At 52.8% G+C, this 17,717-nt stretch overlaps 1 protein-coding gene across 3 annotated transcripts in view; it reads left to right on the top strand.

The window, feature by feature from the left end:
* The window catches only part of KMT2A (lysine methyltransferase 2A), a 387,559-nt gene that overhangs the window by 203,860 nt on the left and 165,982 nt on the right, over positions 1–17,717 (top strand). For all 3 annotated transcript variants that reach the window (XM_075328635.1, XM_075328633.1, XM_075328634.1), the window contains exons 15-16: positions 2,740–2,924; positions 3,044–3,217. In XM_075328635.1, the coding sequence (XP_075184750.1) occupies positions 2,740–2,924; positions 3,044–3,217 (359 nt within the window). The remainder of the gene's footprint in view (positions 1–2,739; positions 2,925–3,043; positions 3,218–17,717) is intronic.

Below are 17,717 nucleotides of genomic sequence, written 5' to 3'. Positions count from 1 at the left end.
TTCATATTCCTGAGGGCCAGACGCACGTAACACACATTTCGACAAAATTGTATGATGTGCGTAGCCCTCCATAATTAATAACTGGCCACAGGAAGCCCGCAGGACTCTCATATTTCCTATCAAAACGGAGATCAATTCACAACAACAAAAATGAGGGTCATATCTTTTGTGTGAGAGGCTCAGGGGCAGAGCTATGAACAAAAATTGGAAATCCATACTTTCACTGGGTAGGTAGAAGGCCAGCCCAGCGAAGTCACCAGGTGGGAGGGGACATGGATTGTAGCCAGTCTGATAATCACAATGCAGACATTTTTGGATGTTCTTCTTCGGGCGGTCCCGTGTGGTGCACATGGGGGAAGATCCAGGAACTGTGTAGCCACACAGCGCCCCCCTGTGTCCGCTAGGGAATAAGGTAATTAATCCAACTGATATCTGCTTGTTAACCAGAACTTACCTGTAAATGTATTCTCATATATATATATATATATATATATATATATATATATATATATATATATATATATATATATTCTGTAAATTCCACCTTGTATATATTGTAGTATCTAGTGTGCCCTTAGGGCAATTAAATATATATAATTTAATCTTGGGCTATTCTGTTATCTCGATCCTGAATTCCACGTCTGTGAGCTCGGCGTAATAGTTATCGTAATCGATTGGTGGCAACGAGTTTATGCCAAGGATCATTGTGGGGCAACCAGTGAGATCTGGGGAGGATTAGATATATTCCGACCGCAGGAGTCGGGGGAATATATACCTTACTCTCACCGGGAATCCTTCAATCATCGGCATAGTAGAATAGTAGCCTCCTTGCTTATTGTCGGGCAATTCCATAATTGGCCTGACTATAAGAGGGGCGCTAGAGAGCGAGTCACGTGCTCTGTCTGGTGGAGGGGGGGGTGTAACTTCCACTTCCTCCCCCTTTTCCTGACAGGAGCGCACGGAAAGTCAGTGGTCAGCATAGTGACGCGTAGTCATACTTTTCTGTAGAGATTCAATGTGCACATAAGAATACTAGTATAGAAACCATATGCAAATCACATTGGAAGTTCACTGGGGGCGGGCAGTACACTTGTATGAAGCCCTCATGATACACCCACAGTGCACTTCTAGACTGATTTGCATGTTTCTACTATGCAAGATTTCTCATGGCTGGCACATCGAATCTCTACTCTGTTGATTTAAAGGCATTCTAGCATGTTGTACTTTATGACATACTAGCTGTAGTATCCGATGTTGCCCGGAATAGTAACTAAGTCTCTCTCTCTCTCCCTCTCTCCCAGATTGTCTCTCCCACTCTCCCTCTCTCCGACACTCTCTCTCTCCCCCTCTCACCCACTCTCTCTCTCGCTCTCCCTCTTGCTCCCACTCTACCCCTCTCCCTCTCTCCCACCCTCCCTCTCTTCCGACGCTTTCTTTCCCACTTTCCCTCTCACCCACTCTCTCTAGCTCCCACTCTCCCTCTCACTCCTTGTCCTTCTCTCCGACTCTCTCCCACTCCCCCTCTCACCCACTCTCCCTTTCTCCCACACTCTCTCTCCCTCCCTCTGTCTCCCTCTCTCTGTCTCTCTCTGTCCCTCTTTCCCACTCTCCTCTCTCTCTCTCCTCTCTTCCTCTTTTTCTTTCTCTCTCTCTCCCACTCCCCCACTCTCTGTCGCTCTCCCACTCTCCCTCTCACCACCGAGATCATATTAACTGACACATACGCTTCTTATTCTAAGAATGTCCTTCGTTGCCTATAGCAACCAGTTACAGCTCCTATTAATGATCTGTAGCAAAATAGAAGCAGAATTGTGATTGGTTGCTATAGGCCACCTGATAAATATCCTGGCTAACAGCCAATACATTACCTTACACATCCAAATAATAAGTAAGTGGGGTTTTTTGGCGAATAACAGTAAAGCGCGGGGTTACATTTTCTCCTCAAAACACAGTCTATGACGTTCCCTGTGGCACATGATGCGTCTGTGCAAAATTTTGTAATTGTAAATGCGGATTCCTTTACTGGGGACACACACACACACACACACACACACACACACACACACACACAGACACAGACACACATATACATACACATACATGCACACTCATGCATGCACACTCATGCATGCATACTCACATACTCATACATGCACACTCATGCATGCACACTCATACATACACACATACATGCACACTCATGCATGCACATTCATACATGCACACTCATATACACACACACACACACACATACAGTATACACACATACATACACACTCATACATACACTCGGCTTTATATATTAGAATTACAGGATGCATGTGTCTAAAATCCGGAGCCTCTTTGCATGCAGCCAGGAATGTAAGTGTCTGAGCACTGGCGAGTACTTTTAGTTTCTGACCTTTGTTCCATACAAATGAATGGAGAAATCGGCTCTTGCTGCCCTCTCTCTATTCCTGGCAGCTTGTGACCGGGCCTCGTTCTCTAGATGGATACGATTCCCATCGTTGGGACACGCATCTGCCAGACCTTTATGGCATAAGAGGTGTAAGGTGTCCTAAATTTTGATCTCCTGAAAAAAAATCAAGGGAGCACAGTGTTTTGTGGTGCAGAGCAGTTCATACATTGTAGCCGATTGGGCCCAGGACCCCTCAATATTGTCATACAGGCGTACATTACTGCTAATTTGTGTCTTTTGTTGTCCCATCAATGTATTATAATATGTTGCGTTTTCTGCAGACGAAATGTACGAGATCCTTTCCAATCTGCCGGAGAGCGTGGCCTACATGTGCATAAACTGCACGGATCACCATCCGGCCGAATGGAGGTTGGCGCTGACCAACGAGTTGCAGGCTTCTCTAAAGTACGTACTGACGGCTCTGCTGAATTCTCGCACATCCAGTCATCTCCTGCGGTACAGACAGGTGAGTAAGGCACCATTATCTCTACAGGAAGGTGCGTCTCCATGTGTCTATATAAATGCATTGTGTGCACACAGGCCTGCTTGATGGGGTTTCTTGTGTTTTTTTTTTCTGGTGCACAGTCAGCAAAACCGCCGGACTTAAACCCGGAGCCAGAAGAGAACATGCCTTCCCGAAGCTCTCCTGAGGGACCTGATCCTCCTGTTCTCATCCAAGTTGGCAAGCAGGATGAGCAGCCGCCCACTGACTTCGAGGGGGTGAAGAAGAAGATGGATTTTGGGAGGTACACTTCTGTGGTAAGTTCGGAGAACTAAGAAGGTGGAAAAAACTATTGAGCTCACTTACAAACACATGTTGTCCCAAGGGAAGGTGAAGACCAGCGTTGAATTGCATAGACCAATTTGCTGTGAAGCTCCTTAAAGGGACAGTATCGCGTTTTTTTTATATTTTTATTAAAATATGTGATTCTGAAATGAAGTATTTGTAATTCAAATTGAAATTCGTAGCTTATTTAGTTTTTATGTAATTCTAATTTTACTGTATGCACTGGGGGCCATGTTGGATTTCTGTGTCTGTAACGACAGTTACACACTCCTTTATGGCAGCCCCTGTACATAGAGAATAGTGGTCGCCATCCGACCCTATGTGTATCGTTACAGTGGGTGTGTGCTGTGATCTGTACGCGCCCCCTGGGCTGTCCATAGCACAGCAAAGGGCAGATTTCAGCGCCATTTTTGTGGAGATTCAATCCATGCTCTTTGCGCCACTTTACACCTGTCAACCGCCGGGATGTAAGTCCGTGACGCCTCCCCTCCCCCCCGTTACCGATCATACAACCCTCCCTCCCTCCGTTCTCACCAGCCCCCGCCCCCTGCCGTTACCGTATGTTATGAAATCACGTCCCTCCGCTGTCCCCAGCCCCGTCCTGTCGGCCTCCGGTGTGTGTGTCCTCTCTGTGCTCTCAGCAGCCCCCTGCAGTTACCGTCTGGTCCCTCCGCTGTCCCCAGCCCCGTCCTGTCGGCCTCCGGTGTGTGTGTCCTCCCTGTGCTCTCAGCAGCCGCCTGCAGTTACCGTCTGGTCCCTCCGCTGTCCCCAGCCCCGTCCTGTCGGCCTCCGGTGTGTGTGTCCTCTCTGTGCTCTCAGCAGCCCCCTGCAGTTACCGTCTGGTCCCTCCGCTGTCCCCAGCCCCGTCCTGTCGGCCTCCGGTGTGTGTGTCCTCCCTGTGCTCTTAGCAGCCCCCTGCAGTTACCGTCTGGTCCCTCCGCTGTCCCCAGCCCCGTCCTGTCGGCCTCCGGTGTGTGCGTCCTCCCTGTGCTCTCAGCAGCCCTCTGCAGTTACCGTCTGGTCCCTCCGCTGTCCCCAGCCCCGTCCTGTCGGCCTCCGGTGTGTGTGTCCTCCCTGTGCTCTCAGCAGCCCCCTGCAGTTACCGTCTGGTCCCTCCGCTGTCCCCAGCCCCGTCCTGTCGGCCTCCGGTGTGTGTGTCCTCCCTGTGCTCTCAGCAGCCCCCTGCAGTTACCGTCTGGTCCCTCCGCTGTCCCCAGCCCCGTCCTGTCAGCCTCCGGTGTGTGTGTCCTCTCTGTGCTCTCATCAGCCCCCTGCAGTTACCGTCTGTAATGAAACCCCCTCCCTCCCCCAGCTGTCCTCAGCCCCGTCCATGTGTGTGTGTGTGTGTGTGTGTGTCAGTGTCAACCCTTCCGCTTACTACCCTATGTGATACTGTCTGCATAGTTGTTTATCTAATCCTCCCCTGTGTGATACTGTGTGCTGAGCTGTGTATCTAATCCTATCCTGTGTGATACTGTGTGCTGAGCTGTGTATCTAATCCTCCCCTGTGTGATACTGTGTGCTGAGCCGTGTATCTAATCCTCCACTGTGTGCTGAGCCGTGTATCTAATCTTCCCCTGTGTGATACTGTGTGCTGAGCTGTGTATCTAATCCTATCCTGTGTGATACTGTGCTGAGCTGTGTATCTAATCCTCCCCTGTGTGATACTGTCTGCTGAGCCGTGTATCTAATCCTCCCCTGTGTGATACTGTCTGCTGAGCCGTGTATCTAATCCTCCCCTGTGTGATACTGTCTGCTGAGCCGTGTATCTAATCCTCCACTGTGTGCTGAGCCGTGTATCTAATCCTCCCCTGTGTGATACTGTGTGCTGAGCTGTGTATCTAATCCTCCCCTGTGTGATACTGTCTGCTGAGCCGTGTATCTAATCCTCCCCTGTGTGATACTGTCTGCTGAGCCGTGTATCTACTCCTCCACTGTGTGCACGGCCGTGTATCTAATCCTGTCCTGGTTGATGCGGTCTGCACGGCCGTGTATCTAATCCTGTCCTGGTTGATGCGGTCTGCACGGCCGTGTATCTAATCCTCTCCTGGGGGATGCTGTGTGCACGGCCGTGTATCTAATCCTCTCCTGGGTGATGCTGTGTGCACGGCCGTGTATCTAATCCTGTCCTGGGTGATGCGGTCTGCACGGCCGTGTATCTAATCCTGTCCTGGGTGATGCTGTGTGCACGGCCGTGTATCTAATCCTCCCCTGTGTGATACTGTCTGCTGAGCCGTGTATCTAATCCTCCCCTGTGTGATACTGTCTGCTGAGCCGTGTATCTAATCCTCCACTGTGTGCTGAGCCGTGTATCTAATCCTCCCCTGTGTGATACTGTGTGCTGAGCTGTGTATCTAATCCTCCCCTGTGTGATACTGTCTGCTGAGCCGTGTATCTAATCCTCCCCTGTGTGATACTGTCTGCTGAGCCGTGTATCTACTCCTCCACTGTGTGCACGGCCGTGTATCTAATCCTGTCCTGGTTGATGCGGTCTGCACGGCCGTGTATCTAATCCTGTCCTGGTTGATGCGGTCTGCACGGCCGTGTATCTAATCCTCTCCTGGGGGATGCTGTGTGCACGGCCGTGTATCTAATCCTCTCCTGGGTGATGCTGTGTGCACGGCCGTGTATCTAATCCTGTCCTGGGTGATGCGGTCTGCACGGCCGTGTATCTAATCCTGTCCTGGGTGATGCTGTGTGCACGGCCGTGTATCTAATCCTCTCCTGGGTGATGCGGTCTTCACGGCCGTGTATCTAATGCTGTCCTGGGTGATGCTGTGTGCACGGCCGTGTATCTAATCCTGTCCTGGTTGATGCGGTCTGCACGGCCGTGTATCTAATCCTGTCCTGGTTGATGCGGTCTGCACGGCCGTGTATCTAATCCTGTCCTGGGTGATGCGGTCTGCACCGCCGTGTATCTAATCCTGTCCTGGGTGATGCTGTGTGCACGGCCGTGTATCTAATCCTGTCCTGGTTGATGCGGTCTGCACGGCCGTGTATCTAATCCTGTCCTGGGTGATGCGGTCTGCACGGCCGTGTATCTAATCCTGTCCTGGGTGATGCTGTGTGCACGGCCGTGTATCTAATCCTGTCCTGGGTGATGCTGTGTGCACGGCCGTGTATCTAATCCTCTCCTGGGTGATTCTGTGTGCACGGCCGTGTATCTAATCCTATCCTGTGTGATACTCCTGCTGTCCTTGGTGACACTTTAGACATTTGTGGTCACCAACAAAATGGCTCTGCATTGTGTCCCTACATGTCATTCTCTGTTATCCTTTGTAAACACTCAGATTGGGAGGGGGAGGCGTGCCACCACACACAGGAGAGCAGACTCCGCCCACTTTACTGCAAGCTGTAACGTGAGCTTTTCTTCGGCGCTCTATTGGGAGACCCAGACGATTGGGTGTATAGCACTGCCTCCGGAGGCCACACAAAGCAATTACACTAAAAAGTGTAAGGCCCCTCCCCTTCTGGCTATACACCCCCAGTGGGATCACTGGCTCACCAGTTTTCTGCTTTGTGCGAAGGAGGTCAGACATCCACGCATAGCTCCACTGTTTGTAGTCAGCAGTAGCTGCTGGCTCTATCGGATGGAAGAAAAGAGGGCCCATATAGGGCCCCCAGCATGCTCCCTTCTCACCCGCGGTTGGTGCTTGTAAGGTTGAGGTACCTATTGCTGGTACGGAGGCTGGAGCCCACATGCTGTTTTCCTTCCACATCCCCTGGAGGGCTCTGTGGAAGTGGGATCTTGCCGGCCCCCAAGCCCTGGGGCCGGGCTCCATCCACAGACCCATAGAACCTGCTGGATTGGGAGCGGGAGTGCCGTTCAGGGACAAGGCCCTGCAACTTTCAGGTACTCTGTGTCCCCGGCAGGCACGGACACTCTCAGGGCTTGCTGAGCGTTGTAGTGCGCCGGGGACAGTGGCGCGGTACGCTGGGGGTTAGGTCACTGCAGCTTTGCTGAGTGACGTTGTGTATTGGGAACTACTGCGCCGACCGCTCCTGGAGCGGCGGCGCAGCTGCGACTTGTGGTGCGCCGGGGGCTTTGCGCCGACCGCGCTTTTACGGCGGCGGCGCTTCTAACTTTAGCCCCCGGCTTCTGCGGCCTAGCGCCGCTTCGTTCCCGCCCCCACCCTGTCAATCAGGGTAGGGGAGAGACGCTGCTCAATAGGCAGCGCCAAGGGCTGGAGCTTTATTTACATGCTCCAGCCCTCTCACTAGGCACAAGGGGAAGCAGACTTCCCGCTCTTCGTCGGTGTACGCCCAGGGCCCGCCCCCCCTCTCCACAAGGACGCCGGCAGCCATTACACATGCGATCTGGCTGGGGAGAGGCAGCAGGCTCTGGGAGACCCAGACTAGAGGGATTTCTTGCGATCACACACCGCTCCTAAGCGGGCGGTAAGCTGCACAGTAGTGCTGGCCCCTCTAGTGCCTCAGTGATATATAGTGTACTTTTGTTTGGGTACCATATATATATATATATATAGTTGCACTGTAGGTCGCTTCTTGGCTGGACACCCTGTACTGCTCTGAGGAGGCAGCAACATGTCATCCGCAAAACGCAAGGCTGCCAAGGCACGGGCTGTGTGCACTGTTTGTACTGCATGTGGGGCTGATCTACCGGCAGGCTCCAATGATTCACATTGTGTGCAATGTTCAGTCCCAGTGGCACTTCGTCAGCCAGAGCCTATTGTGGTGGTAGCCCAGGCAGAGACGCCTGTGAACCCTGCCCCGGTGACGGGGACAGACTTTGCAGTGTTTGCTGATAAAATGTCTGAGGCTATGACAAAAATCCTGGAGACCTTGCAGGCCAGGCCAGTTCCTCAGACCATGGACACTGCTGTGGCTATGCTCTCTGGTCCCCCTCAGTTGGAACTAATCCGTACTTCAAGGGGGTCTCAAGCATCACAAGCTGAAGTCTCTGACTCAGATGACAGTCCCAGGCAGCCTAAGCGAGCTCGCTGGGAAAGACCCTCCACGTCATCACACTGCTCAGGGTCTCAGCGAGAAGAGTCTCTCTGTGATGAGACTGAGGACGGTGATCAGGATTCTAATCCTGAGGCCCCTCTCAATCTGGATGCCCCTGAGGGTGACGCCATGGTTAATGACCTTATATCGGCAATTAATAGACTGTTGGATATTTCTCCCCCAGCTCCTTCAGCAGAGGAGGCAGCTGCACAGCAGGAGAAGTTCCATTTCCTGTATCCCAAGCGTAAATTAAGTGCTTTTTTGGACCACTCTGACTTCAGAGAATCAATCCAGAAGCACGACGCTCATCCAGACAAGCGTTTCTCTAAACGTTCTAAGGATACCCGTTATCCTTTTCCCTCTGAAGTAGCCAAACGCTGGACCCAGTGCCCAAAGGTGGATCCCCCAATTTCCAAGCTTGCGGCTAGATCCATAGTCGCAGTAGAGGATGGCGCTTCACTTAAAGATGCCAACGACAGACAGATGGACCTTTGGTTGAAATCTGTCTATGAAGCTATCGGCGCGTCGTTTGCTCCAGCATTCGCGGCCGTGTGGGCACTCCAAGCTATTTCAGCTGGTTTAGCACAGGTGGATGCTATCATACATCCAGCAGTGCCACAGGTGGCGTCCCTAACTTCGCAAATGTCTGCGTTTGCGACCTATGCTATCAATGCTGTCCTAGAATCTACGAGCCGTACCTCTATGGCGGCCGCCAATTCTGTGGTTTTGCGCAGAGCCTTATGGTTAAAGGACTGGAAAGCAGATGCTGGTTCCAAAAAATGCTTAACCAGCTTGCCACTATCCAGAGACAGACTGTTTGGTGAGCCATTGGCTGAAATCATAAAACAGTCCAAGGGTAAGGACTCTTCCTTGCCACAGCCCAGAGCAAGTAAACCTCAACAGAAAAAGTGGCAGTCGAGGTTTCGGTCCTTTCGAGGCTCGGGCAAGCCCCAATTCTCCTCGTCCAAAGGTACTCAGAAAGGACAAGGGAGCTCAGATTCCTGGCGGGCTCACTCACGCCCCAGGAAAGCAAATGGAGGAACCGCTTCCAAGGCGGCTACCTCATGACTTTCGGCCTCCTCCCTCCGCATCCTCGGTCGGTGGCAGGCTCTCCCGCTTTTGCGACATTTGGCTGTCTCAGGTCAAAGACCGGTGGGTAACAGACATTTTGTCTCGCGGGTACAGAATCGAGTTCAGTTCTCGGCCTCCACTTCGGTTCTTCAGAACCTCCCCACACCCCAACCGAGCAGATGCCCTGCTGCAGGCGGTGGACTCTCTAAGAGCAGAAGGAGTCGTGATCCCTGTCCCCCCTCTAGAACGGGGACGAGGATTTTACTCCAATCTCTTTGTGGTTCCAAAAAAGGACGGCTCCTTCCGTCCTGTTCTGGACCTAAAACTGCTCAACAAACATGTGAACGCCAGGCGGTTCCGGATGGAATCCCTCCGCTCAGTCATTGCCTCAATGTCCCAAGGAGATTTCCTAGCATCAATAGACATCAAAGATGCTTATCTCCACGTGCCGATTGCTACGGAACACCAACGCTTTCTGCGCTTCGTGATAGGAGACGAACATCTTCAGTTCGTGGCTCTGCCATTTGGTCTGGCGACAGCCCCCCGGGTGTTCACCAAGATCATGGCAGCAGTGGTAGCAGTCTTGCACTCTCACGGACACTCTGTGATCCCTTACTTGGACGATCTACTGGTCAAGGCACCCTCTCAGGAGGCATGCCAACTCAGCCTGAATTTTGCACTGGAGACTCTCCAGGCGTTCGGGTGGATCATCAACTTCCCAAAGTCAAATCTGTCACCGACCCAATCACTAACGTATCTTGGCATGGAGTTTCATACTCTCTCAGCGATAGTGAAACTTCCGCTGAGCAAGCAGCGGTCACTACAGACAGGGGTGCAGGCTCTCCTTCAAAGTCAGTCGCACTCCTTAAGACGCCTCATGCACTTCCTCGGGAAGATGGTGGCGGCAATAGAGGCGGTTCCGTTTGCGCAGTTTCATCTGCGTCCACTTCAATGGGACATTCTCCGCCAATGGGACGGGAAGTCGACATCCCTGGACAGGAAAGTCTCCCTTTCCCAGACGGCCAAGGACTCTCTGCAGTGGTGGCTCCTGTCCACCTCATTATCACAGGGAAGATCCTTCCTACCACCGTCCTGGGCGGTGGTCACGACAGACGCGAGTCTGTCAGGGTGGGGAGCAGTGTTTCTCCACCACAGGGCTCAGGGTACGTGGACTCAGCAGGAGTCCACCCTTCAGATCAATGTTCTGGAAATTAGAGCAGTGTTTCTTGCCCTACTAGCCTTCCAGCAGTGGCTGGAAGGGAAGCAGATCCGAATTCAATCGGACAACTCCACAGCGGTGGCATACATCAATCACCAAGGAGGGACTCGCAGTCGGCAAGCCTTCCAGGAAGTCTGGCGCATTATGATGTGGGTGGAAGCCACAGCCTCCACCATATCCGCAGTTCACATCCCCGGCGTAGAAAACTGGGAAGCAGACTTCCTCAGTCGCCAGGGCATGGACGCAGGGGAATGGTCCCTTCACCCGGACGTGTTTCAGGAAATCTGTCGCCGATGGGGAAGGCCGGACGTCGACCTAATGGCGTCCCGGCACAACAACAAGGTCCCAACATTCATGGCACGGTCTCGCGATCAAAGAGCTCTAGCAGCAGACGCCCTAGTGCAAGATTGGTCGCAGTTCCGGCTCCCTTATGTGTTTCCACCTCTGGCACTCTTGCCCAGAGTGCTACGCAAGATCAGATCCGACTGCAGCCGCGTCATACTCGTCGCTCCAGACTGGCCGAGGAGAGCGTGGTATCCGGATCTGTGGCATCTCACGGTCGGCCAACCGTGGGCACTACCAGACCGACCAGACTTACTGTCCCAAGGGCCGTTTTTCCATCGGAATTCTGCGGCCCTCAACCTGACTGCGTGGCCATTGAGTCCTGGATCCTAGCGTCTTCAGGCTTATCCCAAGGGGTCGTTGCCACCATGAGACAGGCTAGGAAACCCACGTCTGCTAAGATCTACCACAGAACGTGGAGGATATTCTTATCCTGGTGCTCTGCTCAGAGAGTGTCTCCCTGGCCATTTGCGTTACCTACCCTTCTTTCTTTCCTCCAATCTGGGTTAGAAAAAGGTTTGTCGCTCGGCTTAAAGGGCAAGTCTCGGCGCTATCTGTCTTTTTTCAGAAGCGTCTAGCACGACTTTCTAAGGTGCGCACGTTCCTACAGGGGGTTTGCCATATAGTTCCCCCGTACAAGCGGCCGTTAGATCCATGGGATCTGAACAGGGTACTAGTTGCCCTCCAGAAGCCGCCCTTCGAGCCTCTGAAGGAGGTTTCACTTTCTAGACTTTCACAGAAAGTGGCTTTTCTGGTAGCGATCACATCTCTTCGGAGAGTGTCTGAGCTAGCAGCGCTGTCATCCAAGGCTCCCTTCCTGGTCTTCCACCAGGACAAGGTAGTGCTGCGCCCCATTCAGGAGTTTCTCCCGAAGGTGGTATCCTCTTTTCATCTTAATCAGGATATCTTTTTGCCTTCGTTTTGTCCTCATGCAGTTCATCGGTATGAGAAGGATTTACATTTGTTAGATCTGGTGAGAGCACTCAGAATCTACATTTCCCGCACAGCGCCCCTGCGCCGTTCGGATGCACTCTTTGTCCTTGTCGCTGGTAAGCGCAAAGGGTCGCAGGCTTCTAAGGCCACCCTGGCTCGATGGATCAAAGAACCAATTCTTGAAGCCTACCGTTCTGCGGGGCTTCAGATTCCATCAGGGCTGAAGGCCCATTCTACCAGAGCCGTGGGTGCGTCCTGGGCATTGCGACACCAGGCTACGGCTCAACAGGTGTGCCAGGCAGCTACCTGGTCGAGTCTGCACACTTTCACCAAACATTATCAGGTGCATACCTATGCTTCGGCGGACGCCAGCCTAGGTAGAAGAGTCCTGCAGGCGGCAGTTGCCTCTCCGTAGGGGAGGGCTGTCTTGCAGCTCTAACATGAGGTATTTCTTTACCCACCCAGGGACAGCTTTTGGACGTCCCAATCGTCTGGGTCTCCCAATAGAGCGCCGAAGAAGAAGGGAATTTTGTTACTTACCGTAAATTCCTTTTCTTCTAGCTCTTATTGGGAGACCCAGCACCCGCCCTGTTGTCCTTCGGGATTTTTGGTTTGTTTGCGGGTACACATGTTGTTCATGTTGAACGGTTTTCAGTTCTCCGATGTTACTCGGAGTGAATTTGTTTAAACCAGTTATTGGCTTTCCTCCTTCTTGCTTTTGCACTAAAACTGGTGAGCCAGTGATCCCACTGGGGGTGTATAGCCAGAAGGGGAGGGGCCTTACACTTTTTAGTGTAATTGCTTTGTGTGGCCTCCGGAGGCAGTGCTATACACCCAATCGTCTGGGTCTCCCAATAAGAGCTAGAAGAAAAGGAATTTACGGTAAGTAACAAAATTCCCTTCTTTCCTACAGTGGGATTTCTGTAGGATTTCAGAAGCTGCTCCCCCTAGTGTTTAACAGTGAAAACAGTGGAAAATATTAAACTTTTTAATTTTTTTTTTACATTTTGCTCAATTAAAAAAAGAAAATAATATTTAAACAAAACATTAAAATAATATTACTTTACATTTCTTTGTCGCTCCTAATTGGGAGACCCAGACAATTGGGTGTATAGCTACTGCCTCCGGAGGCCACACAAAGTACTACACTTAAAAGTGTAAGGCCCCTCCCCTTCTGGCTATACACCCCCCCGTGGGATCACGGGCTCCTCAGTTTTATGCTTTGTGCGAAGGAGGCCAGACATCCACGCATAGCTCCACTGTTTAGTCAGCAGCAGCTGCTGACTATGTCGGATGGAAGAAAAGAGGGCCCATACTAGGGCCCCCAGCATGCTCCCTTCTCACCCCACTTTCTGTCGGCGGTGTTTGTTAAGGTTGAGGTACCCATTGCGGGTACGGAGGCTGGAGCCCACATGCTTATTCCTTCCCCATCCCCATTAGGGCTCTGGGTGAAGTGGGACTTTACCGGTCTCCGGGCACTGAGGCCGTGCTCCATCCACAGCCCCTGGAGGATCTGCTGATACGGAGCGGAGTTTTCTCAGGGACAGGACCCTGCTCCATCAAGGTAGTCCGTGTCCCCGTGCTTATCGCACGCACACTGCAGCATTGCTGGGTGTGTTAGTGCGCCGGGGTAAACAGCGCTGCTGCGCTGGTGCCGTTACTCACTACAGCTCTGCTGAGTGAGGTGACTTTGTACGATCGGCCGATCCGGCCGCTGGGGTCAGTGTTTACTGGTCGCGGCTGGGTTTTGTGGTGCGCCGGGGACTTCCGCGCTGGCCGTGCATATATGACGGCCGCGCTAGATTACTACAGTCCCCGGCTTTTGCGGCCTAGTTCGTATCGTTCCCGCCCCCGGACCTGCCAGTCAGGAGGAGGGCGGGACGCTGTACAGTCCTGCAGCGTTAAGAGCTGGAGTCTGTTTTTACATACTCCAGCCCTCACACTAGGCACAGGGGGACGCAGTTTCCCGCTCTTTTGTTTGGGACGCCCACGGTCCGCCCCTCTTCACAGGACGCCGGCAGCCATTCCTGCCTGCACGCTGAACTGCGGAGGGGAGGCTGGGAGACCCAGACAAGGGATTCTACGATCTCACACCCGCTTTTCAGCGGGCGGTAAGCAGCCCTCAAGGGCTCTCCCCCACTTGTGCCATAGTGTACTTTGTATTTTGTGCTGGCAATACTTTGCACTGTACAGTCGCTGGTGGTTTTCTGCTATATACCCTCCTTAGATTTCTCAAGGAGATAACAGCATGTCGTCCGCAAAAAGCAAAAGTGCCAAGGCACGGACTTTATATGCTGCTTGTACCGCATGTGGGGCTACTCTACCGGCAGGTTCCACTGACCCCCATTGTGTGCAGTGCTCGGCCCCTGTGGCAATTGCTCAGCCGGGGCCGCTGCTAGAGGTGACCCAGGGAGAACCACCTGTAAATGCTGTCCAGGTGACAGGGACGGAGTTTGCAGCTTTTGCTGACAGATTGTCTATGACTATGTCTAAAATTCTTGAAACATTGCAGTCTAGACCAGTAACTCAGACCATGGGCACTGTTGATCCATTGCCCCCTGGTCCCCCTCAGCTGGACCACTTCCTAGCTCCGGGGGTGTCATATGCACCCCAGGGTGACGGCTCTGACTCGGACGACAGTCCCAGACAACCTAAGCGGGCTCGCTATGAGCGACCCTCAACTTCATCACACTGGTCAGGGTCCCAGCGGGACGACTCTCTGTGTGATGAGGCGGATGTAACTGATCAGGAGTCTGAGGCTGGGGCCGCTCTCAATCTAGATACCCCGGATGGTGACGCCATAGTGAATGATCTTATAGCGTCCATCAATAGGATGTTAGACATTTCTCCACCAGCTCCTCTTGCGGAGGAGGCAGCTTCACAGCAGGAGAAATTCCATTTCAGGTATCCCAAGCGTAAATTAAGCACGTTTCTGGACCACTCTGACTTTAGAGACGCAATCCAGAAACACCACGCTTATCCAGATAAGCGTTTTTCCAAACGGCTTAAAGATACACGCTATCCTTTTCCCCCTGACGTGGTCAAGGGCTGGACACAGTGTCCCAAGGTGGACCCTCCAATCTCCAGGCTTGCAGCCAGATCTCTAGTTGCAGTGGAAGATGGGGCGGCACTTAAAGATGCCACTGACAGACAGATGGAGCTCTGGTTAAAATCCATCTATGAAGCTATTGGAGCGTCGTTGGCGCCAGCATTCGCAGCCGTATGGGCACTCCAAGCTATTTCAGCTGGGCTTACACAGGTCGACACGGTCACACGTACATCTGCTCCGCAGGTGGCACCCTTGACCTCTCAAATGTCTGCATTCGCGTCTTACGCGATTAATGCTGTCCTAGACTCTACGAGCCGTACGGCGGTGGCGTCAGCCAACTCTGTGGTTTTACGCAGAGCCCTGTGGTTGAGAGAATGGAAGGCAGATTCTTCTTCCAAGAAGTGCTTAACCAGTTTGCCTTTTTCTCGTGACCGATTGTTTGGCGAGCGTTTGGATGAAATCATTAAACACTCCAAGGGTAAGGATTCATCCTTACCTCAGCCCAGACAAAACAAACCTCAACAGAGGAGGGGACAGTCTGGTTTTCGGTCCTTTCGAGGCTCAGGCAGGTCCCAATTCTACTCGTCCAAAAGGACTCAAAAGGATCAGAGGGGCTCAGATTCGTGGCGGACTCAATCACGCCCAAAAAAGCCAGCCGGAAGAACCGTTACCAAGACGGCTTCCTCATGACTCTCAGCCTCCTCTCTCCGCATCCTCGGTCGGTGGCAGGCTCTCCCGCTTTGGCGACATTTGGTTGTCACAGGTCAAAGACCGTTGGGTGAGAGACATTCTGTCTCACGGGTACAGGATAGAGTTCTGCTCTCGTCCTCCAACTCGCTTCTTCAGAACTTCCCCACCGCCCGACCGAGCCGATGCTCTGCTGCAAGCGGTGTCCGCTCTAAAGGCGGAAGGAGTGGTGACTTCTGTTCCTCTTCAGGAACAAGGTCACGGTTTTTACTCCAATTTGTTTGTGGTGCCAAAGAAAGACGGGTCGTTCCGTCCCGTCCTGGATCTAAAGCTGCTCAACAAACACGTAAAAACCAGGAGGTTCAGGATAGAATCTCTCCGCTCCGTTATCGCCTCAATGTCTCAAGGAGATTTCCTAGCATCAATAGACATCAAGGATGCTTATCTCCACGTGCCAATTGCGCCAGAGCATCAGCGTTTTCTACGCTTCATTATAGGAAGCGAACACCTGCAGTTCGTAGCTCTACCTTTCGGGCTGGCGACAGCCCCTCGGGTCTTCACCAAGGTCATGGCAGCAGTAGTAGCAGTCCTGCACTCGCAAGGTCACTCCGTGATCCCGTATTTGACGATCTACTTATCAAGGCACCCTCTCAAGAGGCATGCCAACACAGCCTGAATGTGGCACTGAAGACTCTCCAGAGTTTCGGGTGGATTATCAACTTTTCAAAGTCAAATCTAACCCCGACCCAATCACTAACATATCTTGGCATGGAGTTTCATACTCTCTCAGCGATAGTGAAACTTCCACTGGACAAACAGTGCTCGCTACAGATAGGGGTGCAATCTCTCCTTCAGGGCCAGTCGCACCCCTTGAGGCGCCTCATGCACTTCCTAGGGAAGATGGTAGCAGCAATGGAAGCAGTTCCTTTTGCGCAGTTTCATCTGCGTCCACTACAATGGGACATTCTCCGCCAATGGGACGGGAAGTCGACGTCCCTCGACAGGGAGGTCTCCCTCTCTCAGGCAGCCAAGGAATCTCTCCGGTGGTGGCTTCTTCCCACCTCATTGTCAAAAGGAAAGTCGTTCCTACCCCCATCCTGGGCGGTGGTCACGACAGATGCGAGTCTATCAGGGTGGGGAGCAGTGTTTCTCCACCACAGGGCTCAGGGTACGTGGACTCGGAAAGAGTCCACCCTTCAGATCAATGTTCTGGAGATCAGAGCAGTCTATCTTGCCCTACAAGCCTTCCAACAGTGGCTAGAAGGCAAGCAGATCCGAATTCAGTCGGACAACTCCACAGCGGTGGCATACATCAACCACCAAGGGGGAACACGCAGTCGGCAAGCCTTCCAGGAAGTCCGGCGGATTCTGACGTGGGTGGAAGACACGGCATCCACCATATCCGCCGTTCACATCCCAGGCGTAGAAAACTGGGAAGCAGACTTTCTCAGTCGCCAGGGCATGGACACAGGGGAATGGTCCCTTCACCCGGACGTGTTTCAGGAGATCTGTCGCCGCTGGGGGATGCCGGACGTCGACCTGATGGCGTCACGGCACAACAACAAGGTCCCGGTTTTCATGGCACGGTCTCACGATCACCGAGCTCTGGCGGCAGACGCCTTAGTTCAAGATTGGTCGCAGCTCCGGCTACCGTATGTGTTCCCACCTCTGGCATTGTTGCCCAGAGTGCTCCGCAAAATCAGGTCCGACTGCCGCCGCGCCATTCTCGTCGCTCCAGACTGGCCAAGGAGGTCGTGGTACCCGGATCTGTGGCACCTCACGGTAGGCCATCCGTGGGCACTACCAGACCGTCCAGACTTGCTGTCTCAAGGGCCGTTTTTCCATCTGAATTCTGCGGCCCTGAACCTGACTGTGTGGCCATTGAGTCCTGGATCCTAGCGGCCTCAGGTTTATCTCATGAAGTGGTTGCCACCATGAGACAGGCTAGGAAACCATCCTCCGCCAAGATCTACCACAGGACGTGGAGGATATTCCTATCTTGGTGCTCGGCTCAGGGAGTTTCTCCCTGGCCTTTTGCATTGCCTACTTTTCTTTCCTTCCTGCAGTCTGGGTTGGAAAAAGGTTTGTCGCTTGGCTCCCTTAAGGGTCAAGTCTCCGCGCTATCCGTATTTTTTCAGAAACGCCTGGCGCGACTTCCTCAGGTACGCACGTTCCTGCAAGGGGTTTGTCATATCGTCCCCCC

This window comes from Anomaloglossus baeobatrachus, chromosome 11 (genome assembly GCF_048569485.1).
Source record: "Anomaloglossus baeobatrachus isolate aAnoBae1 chromosome 11, aAnoBae1.hap1, whole genome shotgun sequence".
In the NCBI taxonomy this organism is placed as follows: domain Eukaryota; kingdom Metazoa; phylum Chordata; class Amphibia; order Anura; family Aromobatidae; genus Anomaloglossus; species Anomaloglossus baeobatrachus.
The sequence above is the reverse complement of the archived record's forward strand: the minus strand, read 5'-3'. Positions and strand labels throughout refer to the sequence as shown.